Source organism: Malaclemys terrapin, chromosome 13 (genome assembly GCF_027887155.1).
Source record: "Malaclemys terrapin pileata isolate rMalTer1 chromosome 13, rMalTer1.hap1, whole genome shotgun sequence".
Lineage (NCBI taxonomy): Eukaryota > Metazoa > Chordata > Testudines > Emydidae > Malaclemys > Malaclemys terrapin.
In genome coordinates, this window is record NC_071517.1 from 42,003,673 (window position 1) to 42,030,778 (window position 27,106).

A 27,106-nucleotide genomic window follows, 5' to 3' on the forward strand; every position below is an offset into this window, starting at 1 on the left:
CTGCTGGGGAGAGGAACCCCTCCCTCAGACCGGCCCAGGACAACAGAAGCCCCCGCGGCTGAGGAGAGGTGCCTCTCACCTGGCCCCATGTTGTTGTGGTGAGAGAGAGGGCTGGGGGGGACTCCTCTCCCCACCAGTCTGCACCCCAAACCCCTCACCCGCAGCCCCAACCCACAGCCTACATGCCTAGCCAGAGCCCTCACCCCTTCGCACCTCATCCCTCTGTCCCAGTCCTGAGCCCCCTCCCACACTCCAAACCCCTCGGCCCCACCCCCACCACATGAATTACGTTCTGTGCACCAGTATGGAGATGATGTGTCACATACTGGTGCATAGAACCAAATTCATTCCACACATGGATGTAAAAAATGAGGCAACACTGGTCAGAGCACATCAGATGCTCAGAGTGAGTTTACACTAGGAAACCTGGTGGAGGGTCACAGAGATATGCTGGCTAATCCCGACCACACCTCCTAGCCTAGCCAGAACTTCAGAGGCTGATGCTGCGGAGGCAGAGGTGGGATCTCCAGGCCTCTGACAAAAGGTCCCGTGGGAATCAGTGCCTCTCAGTGGTGCTGTCTGAATGCAGAGGGGGCAGGAGGAAGGGGCAGAGAGGCTGAGTGAGGAGAGGCAGCACGTCTCTACCCCTGTGCTCTCCCTCGCCTCTGATCCCATCATCCCCAAACACTCGATACCCAGTACCCAGCTCCTCCTGATTTCAAGCTCAGCCAGCCCCAGCCATTCAATGCCCAGTGACCTCCCCAGAACCCATCGCCCTGGTCCCTTAACATTTGATTCCCCCAGAGCCCAGCACCCTGGGGGATTTGGGGAGGGGAGGAGTTACCAGCCCCCAGGGACACTCCCCCTGCAGGGAACAGCTCCAGGTCAGTGGGGCAGCCCAGCCCAGGGGCTGGTGGAAGATGTTGGATGGGGACAGGTGTCTAGAGTAAAGGTGGGGACAGACCCAAGTGTCCTTCTCCTCATCTCCATGGCAGGGGGATCCTGGCTGGCAGGGGAAGGGAGAGGGGGGAACTTCAGCCAGGCAGAGGGAGTGTCTGGAGCAGTTTCTCTCTCTCTCCCTTCCCCCACCTGTGGCCCATCAGCTCAGCAGCCAGGGCTGCAGCGGGGGGAGGGGCTGATCGGGGCATCTCCTCCTCTGCCTGGGGTTTGCTTAGACCAGGCAGAGCCAGTGGGTCACTGACCAGCTGATGCTTGGCTGCTGCTGGCTCCTCACCCCAGCCATGGGCAGCTGGATGCTTGGGAGCCAAAAGCCCCTGACGTGTGTGGGAATGAGGAAATGGGGTTGTTCCTATGGCCTAGTCAGGGCCCTGAGAGAATTTCCCTGCTGTGTGGGGGAGTCTCGGATGTCCAACATGGTGTTAGCTCCACTTGGAGCGTTTTCCGCACTGAGAACATCTCAGCGGTTTCTTCCCTGTGTGGATTTCTAGATGTTTGATACTCCGGGAGCACCTAATGAAGCTTCCCCCGCATTCAAGGCCTCTCTGCTGTGTGGGTCAATGAGGTGTGAAGTCAAATTAAATCTTTTTCTGCAGTCCGGCTATTCCTAGAGGGTCTCATACCTCTGTGGATTCTCTGTTACTGAAGCTTTTTCGATATGCCAAGCATTTATAAAGTCTCTCTCCTATGTGGCTTGCCTGATGTGTAACAAGACCTGATCTGAGTCAATTACATGCAAGCTGCTTAACCCTTTCTTGTCACGTGTCACAAGTTTAGATACTGTGTGAATTCTCCCATGTTTAATGAGGTGTGATCTCTCTCTGAAATTTTTCCCACAGTCCAAGCACTTATGGGGTCTCTCTCCTGTGTGGATTCTCTGATGTTGAACCAGGCTTGATCTCCATGTGAAACTTTTCCCACAGTCTAAGCACTTATGGGGCCGCTCTCCTGTGTGGACTGCCTGATGTTTAACAAGGTCTGACCTCCGTAGGAAAGTTTTCCCACAGTCCAAGCACTTATGGGGTCTCTCTCCTGTGTGGATTCTCTGATGTTGAACCAGGCTTGATCTCCATGTGAAACTTTTCCCACAGTCTAAGCACTTATGGGGTTGCTCTCCTGTGTGGACTGCTTGATGTTTAACAAGGTCTGACTTCCGCTTGAAACTTTTCCCACAATGTAAGCACCTGTGGGGTCTCTCTCCTGTGTGCATTGCCCGATGTGTAACAAGGTTTGACCTATATAGGAAACTTTTCCCACAGTCCAAGCACTTATGGGGTCTCCCTCCTGTGTGGATAGTCTGATGATTAACAAAGGTTAAGCTACGTGTGAAACTTTTCCCACACACCAAGCACTTGTGGAGTCTCTCTCCTGTGTGGATTGCCTGATGATAAATAAATTCTGACCTTCGTATGAAACTTTTCCCACAGTCCAAGCACTTATGGGGTCTCTCTCCTGTGTGGATAGCCTGATGATAAACAAAGGTTAATCTACATGTGAAACTTTTCCCACACTCTGAGCACTTGTAGGGTCTCTTTCCTGTGTGGATTGCCTGATGTTTAACAAGCTTTGACCTGTGTATGAAACTTTTCCCACATTCCAAGCACTTGTGGGGTCTCTCTCCTGTGTGGATTGCCTGATGTGTAGCAAGGGATGATCTCCATGTGAAACATTTCCCACAGTCCAAGCACTTATGGGGTCTCTGTCCTAGGTGGACTGCCAGATGTTTAACAAGCGCTGACCTCATTATAAATTTTTTCCCACAGTCGAAGCAGTTATGGGGTCTCTCTCCTGTGTGGATTGCCTGATGTTTAACAAGCTTTGACCTCCCTATGAAACTTTTCCCACAGTCCAAGCATTTATGGGGTCTCTCTCCTGTGTGAATTGCCTGATGTTTAACAAGGTCTGTTCTCCGCTTGAAACTTTTCCCACAGTCCAAGCACTTATGGGGTCTCTCTCTTGTATGGATTACCTGATGTCTTAGAAGGTGTGACCTCCGCTTGAAACTTTTCCCACAGTCCAAGCACTTATGGGGTCTCTCTCCTGTGTGGCTTTTCTTATGTGAATATAGTGCTGACATTGACCTGAAACATTTCCCACACTCAAGGCATTGAATGGGTTTCTCTCCAGTGTGGCTTCTCCCATGGTTATTAAGATCTGAGCAGTTATTGAAGCTTTCCCCAATGTCCAAGCATTGAAGGAGTTTCTCTCCAGTATGGATTGTCTGATGTGTCACAAGCTGTGATCTCACAATGAATCCTTTCCCACACTGCAGGCAGTGCCAGGGTGTCTCTTCCTTGGGATTTGTCTGCTGCACTGTTGGATCCTCATCTCCTCCCCCACTGTTCACAGATTCGTCCGCTTTCTTCCTTGGGGGGTTTCCCACAAGCCTCTCTGACCAGTGCCAATTTCCCCAAGCTTCTCCCTGCTCCCAGCACTGGGAAAAATTCTCTTCGGTTCTTCCCACAAAAGTCCTCTGTGGTGCCACTTCCCCGGGAACTTCCTCATGATGATTCCCCTCCTCATTCTCACTCCCTCGCTCAGCACCTGCTGGGAGAGACACAATCCAGACAGGAGTCATTGTGCTGGGGAGAAAGAGGAATAGCACAAAGGGAAAACCCAACCCAAAGACCGAGCAATTGGACTCCACCTCCACATCCCACCCAAACACTCACAGGGAAGGAAACTCCTGCAGCTAACTGTATGGGTGGAATGGCGTGAGCGATAGCTGCTGACCATAGCCCTGCTCTGGGTGAGATAAGGAAGAACTGAGGGCGTTATTCACACCATATTTGGGGATTCTAAACTTTTTCCTTCATTCCCCAGATGGTTTCTGTGTCAGTCCTCACCTGTATGGGTGCTTCTCAGAAGCCTTCTTTCCTCGCAGGCCTGGAGATCGGGTACCCACGGCTCTTCCCCTCGTTCCAGCCGGGCGATCAGCTTAGGTTTGGGAATGGGAAATCCTGTGCAGAGGGTGAAATCAGACCAGATCACGGTGCATGGAGCATTGGTGGAGTATTTGTCACCAAGGACATTCCGCGAGCAGAACGTTTCCCTGTCCTCTGCTGGAGGAACGTGGAATCCAAGAGGATGGGAACAGAGTCACTGAGCCCCCTCGCACAGCGGAATTTGTCTGGGGAGGTGAGTTGAATTATTACTACACCCTCACTAGGCGTTCCCAGGATCTGTGCGCTGTGGGGGCCTTGCTGACTCACACACAGCTCTGCACTTAAACCCCTGCCTCTTTCTAAACCTGCAGAGCCCAGGGCCCTCCTCATGGCTGGAGCTATTCCCAAGGAGGGAGGTGAACAGGGATTGTGTGTGCAGCCAATAAACAACACAGACAGGACAATGATGGATTTATGCCCCTTTGAAAGCTGGAGGGGTGGGGATGGTTTAACTTGTCCATTAGGTTTTGACACCCATGTCCCACTGGAGAGGGCACAGAGATGCAAGTCTCTCTCACACAGCAGCTTTGTATTATGGAAACCATTCACCTCTGATCTAACTGACCAGGAAAGTACCTCACCAGATTCAGATACGCAGCCCCCACAACTTCCAATAACCGAGGGGACGGGAATCCCTTACCAAGCGAGGTCACCTTCTCGTAGTTCTCCTGCATGACGTCCCTGTAGAGGGCTCTCTGAGCGGGGTCCAGCAGTGCCCCCTGCCCCTGGGTGAAATACACAGCCACCTCCTCGAAGGTCACCGGCATCTGAAACACCAAGAGTCCCCCACTCAGCACCTGCTGCCCCAGCCACAATCCCACTAGTCAAGGGAAAGCAAAAAAAATGTGAAGGTCTGGGAGGGCCAGAGTAGCAGAATCCAACCCCCACCCTGCTCCGAGCAGCCAGGAGGCTTCAGAGGGTGGGAGAAGGTGAGCACTCCTGTCCCCCCCAGCAGACAGAGCAAAGCCAGATCTTCTCATTTCCCACATGCCTGCCAGCCACAGACTGATATGGGAAGCAGAGCTCTGAACCGGGGACAGGGACAAGAATCCCAACAACTTCCCTTCGTATTTCACAGCAGCCTCTGGCTAATGGGTTCAGGCTCCAGCACTGGGAGCCTGGAAAATGTTCCCAGCCCTGCCGAGGGGGTTTTATCCTGTTTTAGAGATGGGGGAATATCCCCTTCCCCCTCCCCCACCACCAATGGGCCTACTCAGAAAATCAGTAAGTTTCTCACACCCTGTCTCCTCCCTGCCTCTCCCTCACCCTGCCCAGCCCCTCCCTGAAAATCCCCTACCTGAGCTGGCTCCATGACAGCCATTTTGGGCCTATCTGGAGTGAAACGTGGACGCAATTCCTCAGCCTGTCAGGGCAAGAGGGGTGATGGGGGAGGTTACAGAAGGGGCTTCAGTCCATGTCACGCCCCGATTCCCCCCAGGCTCTTCAGACCCTCCCAGTAACTGCAAATTGAACCAAACACTAGAAAAAGAGCAGAATCAAAGGGGCCAATTTGGGGGGATTGTCCCCCATTGCAGTGTAAACCCCTCTCCCTTAGCAACAGCCGGAGCCCTCTGGAGCTGAAGAATGAGCTGCCCTGGACTCCCCCGGCAGCCCGAGGGACAGGCAGGCAGAGGCTGATCCCATTGGCACATCCACACTCCCTGCCTGCCAGAGCCCGCAGTGACTCCGGTCTGACTCCGGTGTGGCTGAGATCTGAATCCTGCCCGGAAATCAGACCAGGGCACCGGGCTGCCCCCAACACTCAGGACACACAGACCCCACCAGCACCGGTTTGTGACAATAACACACTGGGAGCAGGGCTGGCTCCAGGGTTTTGGCCGCCCCAAGTATCCAAAAAAAAAAAAAAAGCCGCGATCGTGACCTGCGGCGGCAATTCGGCGGAAGGTCCTTCGCTCGGAGCGGGAGTGAGGGACCGTCCGCTGAATTGCCGCCGAATAACTGGACCTGCCGCCCCACTCCGGAGTGGCTGCCCCAAGCACCTGCTTGCCAAGCTGGTGTCTGGAGCCGGCCCTGACTGGGATGGGGGGGGGTGCGGGGGGAAGGAGGAAGAGGGGCTGGGTTTTTTCCTTGTAGCTTCTGCGCCCTGAGGGGTTTGTCTCCTGATCCTTCCCAAAGCCGGTTTGACCAGTTCCAGAAGGAGAAGAGCTTCTCTCCGCCCCTCCCCCCTCGTGTCCCATGGGGCGGAGAAGCTGCCTTGGCATCTCCCCCCTTCCCCCGCCAGCCTCCCCACATCCCCCTTCCCTCGCTGTGCCCCACACTCACATCTTCCCCCATTCCAGCCTCGCTCCCCTCAGCCCCACAATCCCCCCCGATCCCTCCGCATCGCCCCATCTTCCCTTCAGTGCGCCCCCCCCCCCGCATCCCCAGCACCCGCCTCCTGCTCCCACCCCGCTCCCCCCGCCTGCCCTCACCCCCTGCCCCTCTTTATCCTCCTCCCCCTGCAGACCGGGTGTTCGGGGGGCGGGTCTCTCTCACCTTCCCTCCGAGCGGGGCCCCCTGGGGCAGGGGCCGGGCCGGGAAGGGGCCTGGCCGGGCTGGGGGCTCTGCCCTGGGAGAGGCTCCTGGGGAGCAGCGGGAAGGGCCCTGCTGGAGATTCCCCTCTCCCGGCTGCAGCCCGGGCTCCGGGCTCCCAGCACCAGCCGCCGGGGCTCGGGGATCTCGCCAGGAGCCTGGAGCCAGAGTCACTGCAGCGGCCGCGAGTCACTTTCTGGCGCCGGGACTGAGCCCAGCGATCGCTCCCCCCAGAGCCGCCTCCCAGCTGCTCCTGGGTCCTAGCGATCAACCCACCGCGCTGCAGCATCTCTGTGTCCGGCTCCTGTTCCACTCACAGGCTCTAGTCTAAGGTCAGAAGGGCAAGGGCCCATCATGAGCATCTAACCCAGGGGTTCCCACGACCAAATTTTTCCTGGTCTCAGAGTGTGGCCAGCAGCTGCTGGTGCCGCTCTGACATTTTTTCTTAAAATACTTAATTAACGTTAGGACAAACCAATAAATATGCACTTGAGTAAGGGGGGGGAACGATCCTGTTATTGTTGGGAACTTTCCTGGCTTATATACAGCCCCAGTGGAACTTGCTAGCAAAAGAATCTGAGTCCTTTGCCCAGAGGCCTGCATGACCTCATGGACTCCCCTTCCACTCTGGCCCCTTAACCCCAAGGCTGGGCCCAGGGCTCCTGAGGGGCTCAACCCCCAATCTTGTTGTGATCACTCAGGACAGGTGTCCCCATTGTGGGGTGTTTCCCTGGATGCTTCCCTGAGCATTGCACAGAGTTCAGAACAAATACAAGTTATTAAACAGCCATTTAAAAAAATAAGGAGAAAAGTGGGAAGGTGAAAGGAAAACACGTCACCCGCTCTGTGGGAGGAACCACAACCAGCGTCTCTGGCATGTCAGGGCAGTTCCCAGTCTGCTCCTCGCACGTCCCAGGCCTCCTGCCCAGGCCCTGGCTGTGCTGCAGGGATGCCGTGGGTTGGAGACTTACTCTGGTGGTGGCCACAGTACCCTATTGACCATGGTCCAAAGGGGCCCTGGCTCAGCCCGCTCTTCTCTGCCCCTCCTCCATGGGGGCAGAAGCTTAGTTCTTCCAGCTCCTGCTGCAGCAGCCAAGCTCCTCCCCCGCCTCTTTCCCCAGCATGCTACGTTCTCCCCCTCCCTCCCCACCCCAGCCGCCGATCCGCTGCTTGCCCGCAGGAGGGAGGAGGATTAATGGCGCTTTAGCAAGCTCCCCACTCCGGGGAGGAGGTGGAGGTGGGGCCTTGGGGAGGGGCTGGAATCAGGGCACACCCCCTCCAGCCCCCTGCCATGAGCACCCTCACGATCCCAGCCCACACTGACCCCTACGCCCCCTCACACACACCCAGCCCCCTGACCTGACCCCTGCACTCCCCTCACACCTCCCCAGCCCCCTGTCCTGACTCCTGCACCCCCCCACATCCCCAGCACCCTCACACCCTGACTCCTGAACCGCCCCCACATCCCCACCCCCATCCTGAGCACCAAACATGAGCTCCTGCACCCCCCGCATTCCCACCTGCACCCCGCGCACCAAACAGGAGCTGCCCCAGGTAAGCGCTCCACACCTCAACCTCCTGCCCCAACCCTGAGCCCCCTCCCTCACCCTAGCTCCTGGCCAGACCCCGCACCCCAACTTTTTTTTTTACAGTATTTGGAATGATCATTAAGTGGTCCGTCGAGACTCTGCAATTTTCAAGTGGTCTGTGGAAAAATAAGTTAGACTACAAGAACAATCAAGGTACCTCACTTTACTTTCATTTACTTGCTATTACTTATAGGAGGAGGAGGAAGAAAGAATGAAAAAATGGGGGCGGGGGGAGATAAGAGAGAATGTTCTTTTTCTTGGCTGGGGCCCAAGGAGGGACTTTAGGTAAGCGGCGCTGGGCCGGAGGCCAAACCCCTCCTGCACCCCGCCACCCAACTCCCTGTCCTGAGCCCGCTGCCAACCCCCTCTTGCACCCCAACTCCCTGCCTTTAAAAAAAAATTCCCTGGGTGCACACCCTAATGAAATGTGCTGCGCATGCCTATGGGTTAGACTCAGTTCTGACCAGCAGGGAGGAATTCATTGGTCTATATGACATTAGTGTAAGGTGGGTGCACAACTAAACACTGCACTCAGAGTAGTTATCTATGGTCTGGTGTCGTATAAGTGCATAGTCCAGTGGTTTGAGCAGCAGAGAAGCTGGAGCAGGAAAGAGGCAAGATGGAGATGTTTCCAGGGCCTTTTATATCTTGCATCATGTGGAGGGAATCCCATTGTTCTTACTGTGGAAAAGAACGGTAACAAGATGATGTCCGGTCACATAAGCCATTACATGGGCAAATCACCTGTCCATGCATGACTCAGTTCTTTACAGATAGACGCCACGGCCCACATCCTAGTTTGAATGTTCCCAGGTAGGCTCATCAGCTGTGGATTGGCATCTCCCAAGGCCTATTGTCAGTCATGTACTTCTTAATGGGCCACTCAATTTGAGTAGTCCCTTCACAATACACTGGCCAATGCTTCACTGGTGCTACTCAGAATCAAACTCATGGAAATACAAGTACATAGCCAATACTCAATTTTAAATACAAAAATAACACATGCATACAGATAGCATAATCATAACCAGCTATTGATATCCTTTCCATGGGCACCTCACTTGACCACCTTTGTACAAGATTTGTTGCAAACATAGAACAGTGGTTGCAACAATGATGTATAGATTCATATTTTAAATAGATCACATCACACAGGGAACCAGCAGCCCTTAGTCCTTGCTCCCAGCCTCTTGCTGCAGTGACAAACTCCAGCCCCTGGTCTAGCCCTTCGCTCAGTTCTTTGATAGGCTGCTCTCTTTGGCAGCAAGTGCGACAGACCCACTTGTTTCTCTGGGCCCCACCCCCAGGACCCTCTAGCAGCAGCACTTACTGCCTCTCCTCTAAGTTCTGCTGCTTACTTCTTTATCCCTGGGCCACTTCCCCGTAGCCCCAGCACCTTCCCTGCCCCCTACTGGGGCTTCAGTCTGGCAGCCAGTCAGGCTGGAGCCCCACTTGCTCTCCTGACCATGCCCCACACCACTCTTACCCTCACACTTCCCTTTATAGACAGCTAGTCCTTTTCCCTCAGGCTCTGGAAAGAGACTGCTCTCTGCTCAGCAGAACAGTCCTTTTTATATGGCCCTCACTGGCCCTTATTAGCTGCTCCATCAAGCCTTCTTTTCATTGGTTCTCTCTGCAAACCCTCCTCTCATTGGCTGGGCTTTGCACAGCCTCTCCAAGGGCTGCTTTAACCCCTTTTCCCAGAGTGGGCAACTGCACCACTACACCTCACCTTGTGAATACCCCCACAGCACCCCCTCCAGCTCACCTCCCCCCCCCCAGCTTCCCCCTTCATCAGTGTCCTCTTTTTGGGCACCTGGGAGTTTTCCAGTGATCCCTCACCAGACCTACATTGTACATGATATTCAGAACCATACATAAGTGGTGAACATGGGGCATTGGGTGAGGGGGGCAAAGAGAGTGTCTGCCATCCCAGCACAGGACACTGCGGTAGATGGGGAGGGGGTGACCAGCTGGGCTGTCAGGTTCCTCATCTCCCTCTGGCCTCAGTGATGGGGATCAGCCTGGCTTCAAGGCTGCCCTGGTCTGTTGACATCCCCGGCTCCCTTCTTGCCTGAACCCAAGTTTGGCATCTCAAGAACAGGGAGATGCTACCACCTCCCCTATTATTGTTCGGGGTGTCGTTCATGGACCTTTAGAGTTCAGGGGCAGCTTCACACGACACTCACAGTCCAAGTCGAGTCCCTCTCTGGTACCGATACAGCGAGTTCAGTTCTCAGCCTCAACTGTCAGGCTCGGAGGAGCAAACCCAGCCGTTTCCCAGCTCTGTTCCCCCAACTTCTCCCCCTCCCAACGGTATCTCACATCTCTGCAGGGATCAGGCAGTGTCCTGGAAATTAACCACGCCTTGTGTTTGGATCAGACAGCCTGAGGCTCCTTTATTGTAATACAAGCATGCAGGGAGAGACAGCTGCACCGAGCTGCTCTGCAAAGATGAAAAAAATAAAAGCTCATAGAGATTTGTAACAATATTCAGCTAACACACTTCCTCATTCATATTTCCTTATTAGGAACACTGCAAAAAGAAGTTGTACAGTTTTAACAAGTTGTTCTTTGGTGGTTAACGGCTTTCTTAAGATTAGCTGTTGCACCTGTGTTTCTCGGAGCTCCCTCGGCAGTAACTTCCGTTTCAGTCTCGGCCTGTCGCATTCTGCATCTAGCTCTCACCATCAGTGTTCATGCTGTTGCCGGCACAGAGGGCCTGAGGACAACAACACTGGGGTTCATTGCCCGGTGTGCTTCGCGCCAATGAACACACCAGGGTGGAGAAGCAGACAAAGTTTATTCAAGAGCTCTGAATAGGCACTAGGAGACCAGCATGTCGCAAATCAAGCGCACTGATACAAGCAGTTTTTCCCTTTTTATCCTTTTTTTTTCCTTCCCTACCTTCCCCCCCCTGTAGCAGTTACATTAAACAACCTTGGCTGTGTAGCTTGTTCGCAATGTTCCCTTCTGCAAGTTATCTTGTCCTTCAGCTAGAAGCATGTAGGTTCCCCTTATCGCTATCGCTTTCCAGCTGCTGGCCTGTGAGGTTAGTAAAGTTTAACATGGAGAGGCTTTGGTTCACTTTGGCCTAGAGCGGCGGGGCTTCATCAACTCTCGTGGTCTTCCACCTCCCCCGCGAGTTACCTTAGGGTGATGCCTAGTGACACCAACAATGCTGAGAGATACTGATCACTGTCATTGTTCAAACCACACATAAAAAATCTCATGACAAAGGGTTAGAGAAACATTAAAATAAAATAAAATCTAAAAAAGGACAATTCTGGCAAATGACCATTTCTCTCTTGAAATCTGCAGTAAATCTGAGCTACATCCTATTAACCTGAACTAATATCAAAGAATGTGACCTCACAGCCTTCACAAAGAGAGAAAAATCCACAGTTCAGGGCAGGCTATAAAATGATTTCACATTCATAAAGTGAAATCTCAGAGAATCCTTTAGGACTCAAAATCAGGAAAAGAAATTTACCCATTTTCTTCTGAAGTGGCTAAACCAGCTTCACTTCTCACCTCATTATTTGGCTGTATTCGTTACAAAAGTTTTAGCATCATCGTCATCATACAAGAAAGAGAACGAAAGACAAAACAACCTTCCCATCTACAAATGATCTGGACTAAACCTAGAAAAAGCCAGGAAGCAATTTTATCAATAGATGAAACAGGGCTATAAAATCTGAAGGTCAAACTGTGCTTTGAAGGTCACTGAGATTTCCCTGCCCATTCCCAGGCCTGTGACACTTCCTTCTCCAGCACTCAGGAGTCTGACTTAAGATCACAGACATCAAGGCTGTGACCCCTAAGCATGGAGAGCCAGGGACACAGCGGTAAGTGACACGTGGGGAGATGGAGGGGTAGAACGGAGACAGGTTAAACTTTCCATGGCTGGGACAGAGGCTGCTGTGTGGAGAGTGGAGTGTGACAGTGACAGGGGAAGGAGGGAATCTCTCACACTCACCCCATCGCCCTGAAATAGCACAGAAGCTAAACCACCACATTTTACTGTCCCCGCTCCCCACTCTTTTAGCATCTAGTTAATTCTGGTGCATAAGGGATAAAATGTACAAACACTAAATGCTTTTCAGCACAGCCTGGTGTAATGTGAGACTATCTGGGAATGAGACAATTTGGCCCCAAAGGGGGAATTTAGGGACTAGCAATCACTCTGCTAACGGGAGATCGGGGGATCAGAAACTGTTCCCTGCAGGCTATGCAACTGCACTGCTGGCTATCGAGGGCCGTGAAGGCAGGCAGGGAGAGGAGCCCCTCCCCAGGCTTGGCCCAGGTCCACCGGAGCTGCTGGAGAGAGGAACCCCTCCCTCAGCCTGGCTCAGCACCACAGGAGCTGCCGCGGCTAGGGAGAGGTGCCTCTCACCTGGCCCCGAGCTGCTGTGGTGAGAGAGGGCTGGGGGGTGTCCTCTCCCCACCGCAGTCTGCACCCCAAACTCCTTGTAAGGGAAAATCCAGTGGCATCCAAACCTTATAGGCCCAAGCCTCCTGTTAAGCTGCCAAGGTCAGCTCGCTTAAATGAACAATTTTGCAGTATTCCTTACAGTCGCCGTTTAACCGCAAAAGGACAGACAGTAAATAACAGGAAAGGTCTAATATGGGAAGAATTTAAGTTTGCTCCAATCTGTATTGATTTTGCAATATTTTTAGTAAGGAAATAACAAGGAAATGTGTGCAACCTTGTGTAACTAGTTTGTCGTTTTAAGCTTTATAAAGCTTTTTGTCTGTAACCAGTCGGGGAGGCCGTTTCCAACAGCGGTCCTCCCCTGCGCGCTTGTAATCAATAAAAGGCCTCAGGCTGATCTGATTGAAAAACACAACGCATGGATCGATTTTTCCACAACACCCTCAACCCCAGCCCCTGCCACAGCCCACACTCCTAGCCAGAGACCTCACCTCCCCACACCCCAACCCTCTGTCCCACCCATGAGCCCTCTCCCACACCCCAACCCCCTCATTCCCGGCCCCACCCCACAGCCCACACTCCTAGCCAGAGCCGTCACCCCTCTGCACCCAACCCTCTGCCCAGCCCTGAGCCCCCTCCCACACTCCGAACCCATTGGCCCCACCCCCACCACATGAATTATGTTCTGTACACCAGTATGGAGATGATGTGTGTCATACTGGTGCATATAAAGAAATTCATGCCACACATGGATGTAAAAAATGAGGGAACCGTGGTCAGAACACATCAGACGCTCAGAGTGAGTTTACACTAGGAAATCTGGTGGAGGGTCACAGAGATCTGCTGGCTCATCCCGACCACACCTCCTAGCCTAGCCAGAACTTCAGAGGCTGATGCTACGGAGGCAGACTCTCCAGGCCTCCCACAATAGGCCCTGTGGGAATCAGTCCTTCTCAGTGGCGCTGTCTGAATGCAGGTGGGGGTGGGGGCGGGGGCAGAGGGGCGGAATGAGGAGAGGCAGCACCTCTCTACCCCTGTGCTCTCCCTCGCCTCATATCCCATGATCCCCAAACACTCAATAGCCCCAGCACCCAGCTCCTCCTGCTTCCCAGCTCCACCACCCCCAACCATTCAATCCCCAGTATCCTCCCCAGATCCCAAAGTCCTGATCCCTTAACATTTGATTCCCCCAGAGCCCAGCACAATGGGGGATTTGGGGAGAGGAGGAATTACCAGCCCCCAGGGACACTTGCCCAAAAGGGAACAGCTCAAGTCAGTGGGGGAGCCCAGCTCAGGGGCTGGTGGAAGATGGGGGATGGGTACAGGTGTCTAGAGTGAAGGTGGGACCTGGCCCAAGTGTCCTTCTCCTCATCTCCATGGCAGGGGGATCCTGGGTGGGAGGAAAAGGGAGAGGGGGAAACTTCAGCCAGGCAGAGGGAGCAGCTGGAGCAGTTTCTCTCTCTCCCTTCCCCCACCTGTGGCCCATCAGCTCAGCACCCAGGGCTGCAGCAGGGAGGAGGGGCTGATCGGGGCGTCTCCTCCTCTGCCTGGGGTTTGCTTAGACCAGGCAGAGCCAGTGGGTCACTGACCAGCTGATGCTCGGCTGCTGCTGGATCCTCACCCCAGCGATGGGCAGCTGGATGCTTGGGAGCCAAAAGCCCCTGACGTGTGTGGGAACGAGGAAATGGGGTTGTTCCTATGGCCTAGTCAGGGCCCTGAGAGAATTTCCCTGCTGTGTGGGGAAGTCTCGGATGTCCAACATGGTGTTAGCTCCGCTTGGAGCGTTTTCCGCACTGAGAACATCTCAGCGGTTTCTTCCCTGTGCAGATTTCTGGATGCCTGATACTCTGGGAGCACCTAATGAAGCTTCCCCCGCATTCAAGGCCTCTCTGCTGTGTGGGTCACTGAGGTGTGAAGTCAAATTGAATCTTTTCCTGCAGTCCGGCTATTCCTAGGCTCTCTCATACCTCTGTGGATTCTCTGACTTTTAATGAGGGGTGATCACTGAACGAAGCTTTCCCCACAGTCCAAGCACTGATGAGGTCTTTCTCCTGTGTGGATCCTTTGATTTGTTCCAAGGGCTGAATTCTACAGAATACATTTCGACAGTCGAGGCAATTCTGAGGTTTGTCTTAAGAAGGAATGTGAGGTGCGCAATATGATGAGAGCTCCAATTAAACTTTTCCCACTTTCAAGGTATTTATAGTGTCTTTCTCATGTTGAGTGAGTTTTGAGCTAGTTAAAATTTTCCCCACAATCCAAGCATATATAAGGTCTTGCTCCTGTGTGGATTCTCTGATGTCTAATAAGTTGTGAGCTTAGTATGAAACCTTTCCCACAGTCCAAGCACTTAGGAGGTCCCGTTCCTGTGTGAAGAGTCTGTTGTGTGAGAAGTGCTCATCTCTGTGTGAAACTTTTCCCACACACGAAGCACTTATGGGGTCTGTTTCCTGTGTGGATTCTCTGATGTGTTATAAAGTTTGACTTCGAAATGAAAGTTTTCCCACAAACCAAGCACTTTTAAGGTCTCTCTCCTGTGTGGACTGTCTGATGTGTAACAAGGCTTGATCTCTCTGTGAAACTTTTCCCCCAGTCCAAACACTTATGGGGTCTCTCTCCTGTGTTTATTTTCTGATGCCTATTAAGGGCAGTAAACGATCTAAACTCTTACATGCCACAGGGGGCTTCAAAAGTGGTCCCCTTAACTCACCCAACAATATTGTTAATCTATCCAACCACACACTTAACCCAGCAGAAGAGTCTGTCCTATCCCGGGGATTCTCTTTCTGCCCCCCCTCCACCGCCCCCACACATGATACAATTCTGTGCGATCTGGAAGCCTACTTTCGTCATCTACGACTCAAGGAATATTTTCAACGCACCACTGAACAGCGCACTTACCCACAGGAACCCTCCTATCAACACTACAAGAAGAAGAATTCTGTGGACTCCTCCCGAGGGTCGAAATGATAGACTGGACTTCTACACAGAGTGCTTCCGCTGATGTGCACAGGCTCAGATTGTGAACAAACAGCATCACTTGCCCCATAACCTCAGCCGCACAGAACGCAACGCCTTCCACGGCCTCAGAAACAATCCTGACATTATAATCAAAGCAGCTGACAAAGGAGGTGCTGCAGTCATCATGAAGAGGTCGGATTATGAACAGGAGGCTGCCAGGCAACTCTCCAACACCACTTTCTACAGGCCACTCTCCTCCGATCCCACTGCGGAGTATCAAAAGAAACTACACCAACTGCTCAAGAAACTCCCTGCTATAGCATGGGAACAAATCTACGTAGAAATATCCCCAGAGCCCAGATCAGGGGTATTCTATCTGCTACCCAAGATCCATAAACCTGGAAATCCTGGATGCCCCATCATCTCAGGTATTGCAACTCTTACAGCAGGATTATCTGGCTACGTGGACTCTCTCCTCAGACCCTATGCTACCAGTACTCCTAGCTATCTTCGAGACAACACCAACTTCCTGAGGAAACTACAATGCACTGGTGATCGTCCCGAAAACACCATCCTAACCACTATAGATGTAGAAGCTCTCTACACCAATATTCCACACGAGGATGGGCTACAAGCTGTCAGGAACAGTATCCCTGATGAGGCCACAGCACACCTAGCGACTGAGCTTTGTGACTTTGTCCTCACCCACAACCATTTCAGATTTGGGGACAACTTATACCTTCAAGTCAGTGGCACTGCTATGGGTACCCGCATGGCCCCACAGTATGCCAACATTTTTATGGCTGACTTAGAACAATGCTTCTTTGGCTCTCGTCCCCTAGTGCCCCTCCTCTATTTGCACTACATTGATGACATCTTCATCATATGGACCCATGGAAAGGAGGCCCTTGAAGAATTCCACCAGAATTTCCACAATTTCCACCCCACTATCGACCTCAGCCTGGACCCGTCCACACAAGAGATCAGCACTTCCTGGACACTACAGTGCAAATAAGTGATGGTCACATAAATACCACCCTATAACGGAAACCTACTGACCTCTATACTTACCTACATGCCTCCAGCTTCCATCCAGGACACATCACATGATCCATTGTCTACAGCCATGCCCCAAGATACAACCGCATTTGCTCCAATCTCTCAGGCAGAGACAAAGATCTTTATCAAGCATTTTTAAAACTACAACAACATAATTTTAAGCTAAACAAAAGCAATAAAAGCATTAACGTTCCCATTGTAATAATATGATGGGGTGGTTGTATAGCCTTAGTTACATAGCACAATACATCATAATTAGTACATAAAATAGATACCCTATGGGGTGTATGAAAGGCACACTTTTCAATTGGATATATATGTTGGAGCATATGAATTTAACCTTGAAATTCAGAGATTTATTGACCTTTGGTAGGAGTGAAAGCAAATTTTGGAATCGGTCGGGTACTAAGGCAGTTCAATTAAAGGGTATTTGGAATCTCAGGGCTGATTGTAGAACTCTATCTGCAGGCCAGTAAATTATATGATTGCCTGCAGCAGTGATGGGATTTAAATGTATGTCTTGCAAAGTGGTGGCTTTGACATACACACAACTATTATTAGCTTGGAAAAAGCAGGTGTCCTGTCAGGGTAGTTTTTTGTCCCATACCCTTCCAACAAACGTTGTCACGAACAGTGACAACTTCCCCTAGCTTCAGTTTTTGTACACACTGAAGCTGTGGGGGTTCTAAAGGCCAAAGTGTCCATTGATTCCCTATTTTTATTTAAATGTCGGGGGTTATTCCAGGAGCACTGACTACAAATCGGTTAGGCATACCAGGTAGTTTAATTTCCCAAATGTTTTGGTGAATTATTTAATCCCACATGCATTCTTCCCACGGACCCAGCAGGATACGGTACGTGGGAGCTTACATCCCTCCAATCGGTCCGTATGCTTGGAAGGAGCACTGCAAATGCCTGCACTTCCACCCAGAAAATCTCCAAGTATGTCTTTACGGCCACAGATCAGAGGATACTCCTAAAGTGTCTGTAAGGGCAGCGGGCCAAGCGTGATGCTCCAGATCACTCTGAATGGCCATGAGTTTCTGAACAAGCCAGATCCCACTGCAATGCCTTCCCAGCCTCAGTGATATTTAGCACCATCGTCGTCAGAAGTTTCTGGGCCATTGAACTAAGGGCGGAGATAACACGTAATTCACCAACTCCAGCCTGTACCTGGGTTAGCTGTGCTCCAGTAAGAAGACCCGTGGCCTTTTCCAATTGTCCTAATTTATTTATGTGGTTGGCCTTTATAAATATTCCAAATTGCAGCTGCGCTATTGGCACCATTTTATAGGTGATTAGTTAAGTCCTTTTTTTTTTTTTTAAAAAGAGGAAACCCAGGCCCTTTGCTGTGCTAACCTAATGGCAGCTCCATTTGAGCAATTAGAATATGTAGAAGTGACCTGAAAACGGGATAAGGGCATTTTATAGTCCCCAGTGTAGCATTAATTACAGTTTATTGATATTTTAGCACATTTTTTTCAGTGAAGTACCATACCACATTTGTTGGCTAAACACTTTTAGATACTTTTGAGAGGCATTAGCATTAATAGCATAGGAAGGAGTATATTGCACTATGTTGCAGGTTCAATATTGGTTACTGGGATTATTTTAGGACAGGTAACATTTCCGGCGGCAGAACAGACTTTTTGGGTATACGTTTGATTATTTACTAATTGGGTGACTAAGTAACAATAAAAGCAGCAAAGAGTCCTGTGGCACCTTATAGACTAACAGACGTATTGGAGCATGAGCTTTCGTGGGTGAATACCCACTTCGTCGGATGCATGGGGTGGGTATCACCCACGGAAGCTCCTGCCCCAATACGTCTGTTAGTCTATAAGGTGCCACAGGACTCTTTGCTGCTTTTACAGATCCAGACCAACACGGCTACCCCTCTGATAAGTAACAATAAGAGTCTTTTTCATTTAACATACTACAAATTTCGGGAACGGCCATTATATTTACCTCGCTATAAAACCCATTCATTTTAATTTTAGATTTTTGGGGCTTACTTGTAATGATATTCTATATTTTGATTGTTATTGACCCATTTGTTTTTTACTTAATTGTTTGCTTATATGACTTATTTTGAATTTTAAAGAAGAATTTTTTTGAGCAGAATTTTAGTAAAGCACTAAAATGTGAAGGCCTTGGCCAGTGTATTTCATTAGAATATATGGTATTATTTGTATTTGGGTATATTACAGGGGTGGTAGTGGCGGTGGGGGAGATGGTAGGGGTAGCGTTTGTGACAGCAAAGTGCTTTTGGTATTCATCATTTGAAAGCCAATTGGGGAGTGCTATACATGCTGAAGGTACTTGTCCAAAAGCACAGCACGCATTACTTGGAATAAACCCCCAAATCCAATGAATACCACATTTCTAAGACTCGTCCCCACAATTTCCTTCTTGCTAGTATACAACACTTCGTTTTTGCCACCAGTGCCAGTTTTTAATGTTCTTTGTGGTCAGAAATCCCTGGACTTTGGCGGTTTCAGAGGAGCGAGTGTTCCTACTTTTTTCTTGGAACAGTCGTGGTTTAGCATTTTGCAGGGGAGAGGTTACTAGCACATCACCCTGTAATGCTTTAGTTTTTTTAGCAAAATCCAAATGCATGGTAGTTCTGTCAGTGGACAAGGGAGCGGTTACTAGCCCTTCACCTTGTCCTTTTTTTCTGCTGTCCAAAAGAAACAGCAGCACCAGAAGGAGAAACAGGCTGATCATCAGTCGGAAAGTCCTCTTGAGGTGAAGAGCCCTTTTTGCAGTGAGAAGCATGGGTCCAGGCAGTCAATCCTTGGCACTTTACAGGAGTGTTGGTAGTCAGCAGGACTTGGTAAGGGCCTTTCCAGCGTGGAGCCAGGGCGGTCTTTCGCTGATGGACCTTTACGTAGACCCAGTTCTTTGGTTTCAGCGCGTGGCAAGGTTGTTCAGCTATTATCATTATTATCTATAAAAAAAAGGTATAAAGGCTTGCCCCAATTGTTTATCTTTGGAGCCCTACCTGGAAGAAGGGAGATTCCCTGCCTGGGTGTGTAGTTCCCCTCTTGCAATTGCTTAAGAATAAACTGTCTCTGATTTGTTACAACCACCCTAGAAGTAAAAACTCTGTTTTCTTCCACAATTATTGGTGCCGTGACTCGGATGGTAACGCCCGGCTGAGACAGCAGCAGCTACTGCGGACCGTTCCTCTTCGAACCCCAAAGCGCCAATCAAGAGGTAAGAGACCTTTTGAAATCTCTAATGGGGTATCGAAGGAGGACTGCCCGTGGAGCCGTCTGTCCCTCTTGGGCTCACGCCATCCGAATTTATTGATTTTGTAACAAAATCAAAGGCAGAGCAGAACTGAGGAACTGTTGCCGCCCTCAATAAGATTAGTTTGAAGTGGTAAGGGCCGGCTCTAGCTTTTTTGCCGCCCCACAGCCGGCCCTGGAAGTGGTACTGAGGATTTAGTTTTCCCTGATGTGTAACCAGGCCTGATCTGAGTCAATTACATGCAAGCTGCTTAACCCTTTCTTGTCACGTGTCACAGAAGTTTAGATCCTGTGTGGATTCTTCCATGTTTAATGAGGTGTGATTTCTGTGTGAAACTTTTCCCACAGTCTAAGCACTTGTGAGGTCTCGCTCCTGTGTGGATACTCCCATGTTGAACGAGGTCTGATCTCCATGTGAAACTTTTCCCACAGTCCACGCACTTATAGAGTCACTCTCCTGTGTGGATTCTCTGATGTTTAACCAGGGTTGATCTCTGTTTGAATGTTTTCCTACAGTCCAAGCACTTGTGGGGTCTCTCTCCTGTATGGACTGCCTGATGTTGAACAAGCTGTGACCTCTGTATGAAACTTTTCCCACAGTCCAAGCACTTGTGGGGTCTCTCTCCTGTGTGGATTGCCTCATGATAAACAAGGTATGACCTTCGTATGAAACTTTCCCCACAGTCCAAGCACTTGTGGGGTCTGTCTCCTGTGTGGATTGCCTGATGTTGAACAAGCTGTGACCTCTGTATGAAACTTTTCCCACAGTCCAAGCACTTGTGGGGTCTCTCTCCTGTGTGGATTGCCTGATGATAAATAAATTCTGACCTTCGTATGAAACTTTTCCCACAGTCCAAGCACTTGTGGGGTCTCTCTCCTGTGTGGATAGCCTGATGTTGAACAAGGTGTGACCTTCTTATGAAACTTTTCTCACAGTCCAAGCACTTGTAGGGTCTCTCTCCTGTGTGGACTGACTGATGACAAACAAGGTCTGACCTTCGTATGAAACTTTCCCCACAGTCCAAGCACTTGTGGGGTCTCTCTCCTGTGTGGAGTGCCTGATGTTCAACAAGGTTTGACCTTCTTATAAAACTTTTCCCACAGTCCAAGCACTTGTGGGGTCTCTCTCCTGTGTGGATTGCCTGATGTTTAACAAGGTGTGACTTTTGCATGAAACTTTTCCCACAGTCCAAGCACTTGTGGGGTCTTTCTCCTGTGTGGGTTGGCTGATGATTAACAAGCGCCGACCTACATGTGAAAGTTTTCCCACAGTGTAAGCACTTATGGGATCGCTCTTCTGTGTGGATTGCCTGATGGTTAACAAGGTTTGACCTCTCTGTGAAACTTTTCCCGCAGTCCAAGCACTTGTGGGGTCTTTCTCCTGTATGGCTTTTCTTAAGTGACTTTCGTGCTGACTTTGAACTGAAACATTTCCTTTCAGCTCCTCCCACAAAGGTCCCCTGTGGTTGAACTTCTCCAGGAACTTCCTGATGATGATTCCCCTCCTCGTTCTCACTCCCTCGCTCAGCGCCTGCTGGGAGAGAGACAATCCAGACAGGAGTCATTGTGCTGGGGAGAAAGAGGAACAGCACCAAGAGCAAACCCAACACAAAGACTGAGCAATTGGATTCTGCCTCCACATCCCACCCAAACACTCACAGGGAAGCAGAAATGGGAAGGAAACTCCTGCAGCTAAGAGGCTGGGTGGAATGGTGTGAGCGATAGCTGCTGACTACGGCCCTGCCCTGGCTGATATGAGGAAGAACTGAGGGCGCTTACTCACACCATATTTGGGGATTCTCAACTTTTTCCTTCTTTCCCTAGATGGTTTCTGTGTCAGTCCTTACCTGTATGGGTGCATCTCAGAAGCCTTCTTTCCTTGCAGGCCTGGAGATCAGGAACCCACGGCTCTTCCCCTCGTTCCAGCCGGGCGATCAGCTCAGGTTTGGGAATGGGAAATCCTGTGCAGAGGGTGAAATCAGACCAGATCAGGGTACGTGGAGCATAGGTGGAGTATTTGTCAGAAAGGACATTCCGTGAGTGGAACCTGTCCCTGTGCTCTGCTGGAGGAACGTGGAATCCAAGAGGACGAGAAAACGGTCACTGAGTCCCCTTGCGCAGAGGAAGTTGTCTGGGGAGGTGAGTTAAATTATTACTACACCCTCACTAGGCGTTCCCAGGATCTGTGCACTCTGGGGGCCTTGCTGACTCACACATAGCTCTGGACTTAAACCCCTGCCTCTTTCTAAACCTGCAGAGCCCAGAGCCCTCTCCATGGCTGGAGCTATTCCCAAGGAGGAAGGTGAACAGGGATTGTGTGTGCAGCCAAGAAACGACACAGACAGGACAATGATGGATTTATGCCCCTTTGAAAGCTGGAGGGGTGGGGATGGTTTAGCTTGTCCATTGGGTTTTGACACCCATGTCCCAATGGAGAGGGCATAGAGATGTAAGTCTTTCTCACACGGCAGCTGTGCATTATGGAACCCACTCACCTCTGATCTAACTGATCGGGGAAGAACCTGAACACATTCAGACACGCAGACCCCACGGCTTCTAATAACCAAGGAGATGGGAATCCCTTACCCAACGAGGTCACCGTCTCGTAGTTCTCCTGCATGACGTCCCTGTAGAGGGCTCTCTGAGCGGGGTCCAGCAGAGCCCCCTGCCCCTGGGTGAAATACACAGCCACCTCCTCGAAGGTCACCGGCATCTGAAACACCAAGAGTCCGTCACTCAGCTCCTGCTGCCCCAGATACAATCCCAAACGTGAAGGTCTGGGTGGGCCAGACTAGCAGAATCCCTCCCCCACCCTGCTCAGAGCAGCCAGGAGGCTTCAGGGTGGGGAGAAGTTGTCCCCCCAGCAGACAGAGCAGGGCAGGGATTTCTCATTTCCTACACGCCTGCCAGCCACAGGCTGATACGGGAAGCCGAACTCTGAGCCGGGGACAGGGACAGGAATCCCAACAGCTTCTCTTCGTATTTCAAAGCAGCCTCAGGCTAGTGGGGTCAGGCTCCAGCACTGGGAGTCTGGAAAATGTTCCCAGCCCTGCCGAGGGGGTTATATCCTGTTTGAGAAATGGGGGAAGGTCCCATCTCCCCTCCCCCACCACCAATGGGCCTACTCAGAAAATCAGCAGGTTTATCACACCCTGTCTCTGCCCTTCCTCTCCCTCCCTCTGCCGAGCAGCTCCCTGAAATTCCCCTACCTGAGCTGGCTCCATCACAGACATTTCCCTTCCCTGTCTCCTGGAAGACGGGACGATCTGGAGCGACATGTGAACGTGATTCCTCAGCCTGTCGGGGCGAGAGGGAAGGTTACAGAAGGGGCTTCAGTCCATGTCACCCCCAGATTCCTGTGGAAGAAACAGTGTCTTCACTCTTGTGTTTGTTAGCAGCAAGTCAGAGGCAGTTTATTTCAAGCAATTGCAGGGGGAGCCTACGGACAGGGGGTTCCCCTTCCTTAGGCAGGTCTCCAAAGTACAACAGTTTAAAGCACGTATTTACAGGTTCCCGTCACATATGTCATTGGATACAGCTGAATCTTGTTTATACATTTTCCTCCCCATTATCTTAGTCAGCAGTCCATTCTCCTCTTAAAGCAAGGTTAGAAAACAGCATCCCATGTAGTTTTGCCATCCGCCTCGCACAATCCCAGCTTCTACAAATCTCGCGGTGTTAGGGTTAAGGTTAGCCTTGTCTTGGAAGAATGACCACGCGTTGTGTTTGGATCAGAACAGCCTACGGCCTTTTATTGATTACAAGCGCACAGGAGAGGACCGCTGTTGGAAACGGCCTCCCCGAAGCTGGTTACGGACAGGCTTATAAAGCCTAAAACCACAAACTAGTTACACAAGGTTGCACACATTTCCTTGTTATTTCCTTACTAGAAATGTTGCAAAAGCAATACAAATTAGAGCAAACAAATTCTTCACATATTAGGCCTTTCCTGTTATTTACTGTCTGTCCTTTTGCGGTTAAACGGCGACTGTAAGGGATATTACACAATTGTTTTTGGCCAGGGCTGGTGCCTAGGGCGCGAAACTTCCACCTTGCGCCACCCCCCCGCCAGCCCTGCGGCAGCTCCCCGCCCCCCCTCCACCCTGAGACGCCTCCCCAGAGGCACCCCCCCCCCCCGCGGCAGCTCCCCACCCCCCAGCCCCGGGATCCGTGCGGCAGCTCTGACCCGGGGAACCCCTGGGCTGCCGGCAGCACGCTGACCTGGGGAACACCTGGGCTGCCGCCGGCGCGCTGACCTGGGGAACCCCTGGGCTGCCTGCCGGCGGCTCAGACTCCCTCTCCCTCCCAGCGCAGCGGCCACTGTAAAAAAAAAAATGGGGGCGCTGCTTTTTGGCTCCCCCAAATCTTGGCGCCCTAGGCAACCGCCTAGTTGGCCTAAATGGTAGCACCGGCCCTGGTTTTGGCTACGGGACTGTTGGGTACTTTCCACTGCCTCCTCTGTGCCCCCATTTAAGCGAGCTGACCGTGGCAGCTTGACATGAGGCTTGGACCTATAAGGTTTGGATGCCACTTGATTTTCCCTTACAAGGAGCTTGGGGTGCAGACTGCGGTGGGGAGAGGACATCCCCCAGCCCTCTCTCACCACAGCAGCTTGGGGCCGGGTGAAAGGCACCTCTCCCCAGCTGCGGGGTCTCCTGTGGTCCTGAGCTGGGCTGAGGGAGGGGTTCCTCTCCCCAGCAGCTCCGGTGGACCTGAGCCAAGCCTGTGGAGGGGATATTTTCCACTCCGACTCCTCCTGCCCCTTGTACACAGAAACAAACAGGATCTTAGTTCAAGGCTTGTAAGCAAGCTTGACCAAACTCAGGACCTTGACTAAAGTTTAAGACCTGCTAAATTTTCCCTCACAGCCTGTCTTCTCCTCTGTCTGTTAACGACACTAAGATGGCTGCTGCAAATCCCCTTTTTACACTTCCCCATTCCCCCCAGGATCTTCAGATCCTTCCAATAACAGCAACTCGGAGCCAAATGCTAGAAAAAGAGAAGAAAAAAAGGGGCCGCTTTGGGGGATTGTCCCCCATTGCAGTGTAAACCCCTCTCCCTTAGCCATAGCCGGAACCCTCTGGTGGCATCACCTGAGGAATGAGCTGCCCTGGACATCCCCAGCAGCCCCCAGGGACAGGCAGGCAGAGGCTGATCCCATTGGCCCATCAGCTCTCCCCCTGCCAGAGCCCGCAGTGACTCTGGTGTGGCTGAGATCTGAATCCTGCAGGGAAATCAGACCAGGGCCCCGGGCAGACCCCAAAACTCATGAGACACAGACCCAACCAGCACGGGTGTGTCGGACAATAACACACTGGGAGCCGGGAGGCTGGGTTTTTGCCTTGTACCCTCTGCGCCCTGGGGGGTTAGTCCCTGATCACTCCCAAAGCTGGTTTGACCAGTTCCAGGAGGAGAAGGGCTTCTCTCCACCCCCCATCGTGTCCCATGGGGCGGAGAAGCTGCCTTGGCATCTCTCCCCCTTTCCCCACCAGCCTCCCCACCCCCCTTTCCCTCGCTGTGCCCCCCACTCACATCTTCCCCCATTCCAGCCTCGCTCCCCTCAGCCCCACAATCCCCCCGATCCCCCATCTTCCCTTCAGTGCACCCCCGCCCCCATCCCAGCCTGCCCCCCGCATCCCCAGCACCCGCCTCCCGCCCCCACCCCGCTCCCCCCGCCTGCCCTCACCCCCTGCCCCTCTTTATCCTCCTCCCCCTGCAGCCCGGGGGTGACGGGGGGGGGCGAGTCTCTCTCACCTTCCCTCCGAGCGGGGCCCCCCTGGGGCAGGGGCCGGGCCGGGAAGGGGCCTGGCCGGGCTGGGGGCTCTGCCCTGGGAGAGGCTCCTGGGGAGCAGCGGGAAGGGCCCTGCTGGAGATTCCCCTCTCCCGGCTGCAGCCCGGGCTCCGGGCTCCCAGCACCAGCCGCCGGGGCTCGGGGATCTCGCCAGGAGCCTGGAGCCAGAGTCCCCGCAGCGGCCGCGAGTCACTTCCTGCTGCCGGGCCTGAGCCCAGCGATCGCTCCCCCCAGAGCCGCCTCCCAGCTGCTCCTGGGTCCTAGCGATCAACCCAGCGCGCTGCAGCATCTCTATGTCCAGCTCCTGTTCCACTCACAGGCTCTATGGTCAGAAGGGCCCATCATGAGGATCTAGCCCAGGGATTCTCACCACCAAATGTGGTGGCCTCCACGTGTGGCCAGCAACTCTCACTGGTGGCCGCTCTGACACTTTCCCCTATAATCCTAACTAACTTTACGAGAAACCAATAAATATGCACAGAGGTAAGAGGGGGGAATGTTCTTGCCTCACTCTTTGCGGGGAAGAGGGAGTGGAGGGGGGCAGCCCAGCGGGGAATGGGGCCTAGATGGGGAGCAGTTCACACAGAGCTTGTAGGGCAGCCACATTCCTGGGACAGAACTGCTGCTGCTGGAGTTGAGTGACCGGGCTCTCAGCTCCCCACACTGCCCCCCTTTAGGTTGGTGGAAGTGCTTCTGGTGAGGACACGCCCCACCAACCCAAGAAGGATTGTGTGGACATCGTCTACCGCAGTCATTACTGGAGTGGTTATAAGTCAACCTCATACAGGTCAACTTAAGTTTGGAGTGTTGACGTACCCTTACAAGCGAAGGGATTTCTCTCACCCAAAAACTTTCAGCAGTCCATGCTCACTGGGTAGCCTTCCAGCTAGGACCACTCCCCCAGCTCAATGATGCTCCTATTGTCTTTCAAGAGATCTTGCTGCCCTGAGTAGAGATGAGGGAAGGGAGGGGAGGTGGCCAGAGTCCTTCCCCCCCTGCTTCTTATACTCAGAATCTTTATACTGGAAAAGTCTTTAGTGGTTCATGGGGTCAGGGAACTCCATGGCATAAGTGAGCTCCACCCTGTGCTACAGATGAATTGTAAGTTTCTTTGTTTACCCCTTTTCTTCCTATTGGTGGATGGCCAAATAAGAGTTTTCTAACAGGGACAGTCAGTCCTTTGTTGTCTCTGAGGAGTTAGTCTGCGGGCATTCCCCAGAACTATGCCATATTTCAGTAACAAACAGGGTTACCCTACGGCTGGGCTTTCCCAAAGGGAGTCTCTTTTTTGAGCCTGCTCAGTGGAGATTTCCGGTAACAACAAATGTCCCCGTAATTTGCAGAGCAGACACGCTGCAGCTCAAAAAGAAGCCCTGATTGGTCCACTTCCCAATTGGTCCATTCCTCTGCATCCATAGTCAATTGGTGCATTCCCCTGTATCTGATTGATTGCTGCAGTGTCCTCTTCAAGGTACAGTCCTCCGGCTGTGCCCCAAACTCCGTTCTCTTCCTTCTGGGGTGTAAAGGTTTGCTTTAGTGGGACACTACTGAGAGTATGCAATTCAGGATGAACTGCTGAGAGA

At 52.0% G+C, this 27,106-nt stretch overlaps 2 protein-coding genes across 3 annotated transcripts; both read right to left on the bottom strand.

Moving 5' to 3' along the window:
• Positions 1-269: 269 nt before the first annotated feature.
• Positions 270-4,614, bottom strand: LOC128847827 (zinc finger protein 883-like). 2 transcript variants are annotated; one of them, XM_054047550.1, is made up of 3 exons: positions 4,543-4,614; positions 3,804-3,917; positions 270-3,501 (listed from the first exon to the last, which is right to left on the bottom strand). In XM_054047550.1, exons 1-3 carry the CDS (start codon positions 4,574-4,576, stop codon positions 1,643-1,645), a joined length of 2,007 nt encoding a protein of 668 aa, XP_053903525.1. In that variant the 5' UTR covers positions 4,577-4,614; the 3' UTR covers positions 270-1,642. The 2 variants fall into 2 exon arrangements, with proteins under 2 accessions (XP_053903525.1, XP_053903524.1); XM_054047549.1 differs by having other exon boundaries at positions 270-3,504.
• A 13,673-nt stretch (positions 4,615-18,287) lies between these two features.
• Positions 18,288-25,692, bottom strand: LOC128847793 (zinc finger protein 34-like). Its single transcript, XM_054047495.1, has 5 exons — positions 25,487-25,692; positions 22,942-23,029; positions 22,319-22,445; positions 21,580-21,693; positions 18,288-21,266 (listed from the first exon to the last, which is right to left on the bottom strand). The coding sequence occupies exons 2-5, from the start codon at positions 23,008-23,010 to the stop codon at positions 20,182-20,184; spliced, it is 1,395 nt and encodes a 464-aa protein (XP_053903470.1). The 5' UTR covers positions 23,011-23,029; positions 25,487-25,692; the 3' UTR covers positions 18,288-20,181.
• Positions 25,693-27,106: the final 1,414 nt, after the last annotated feature.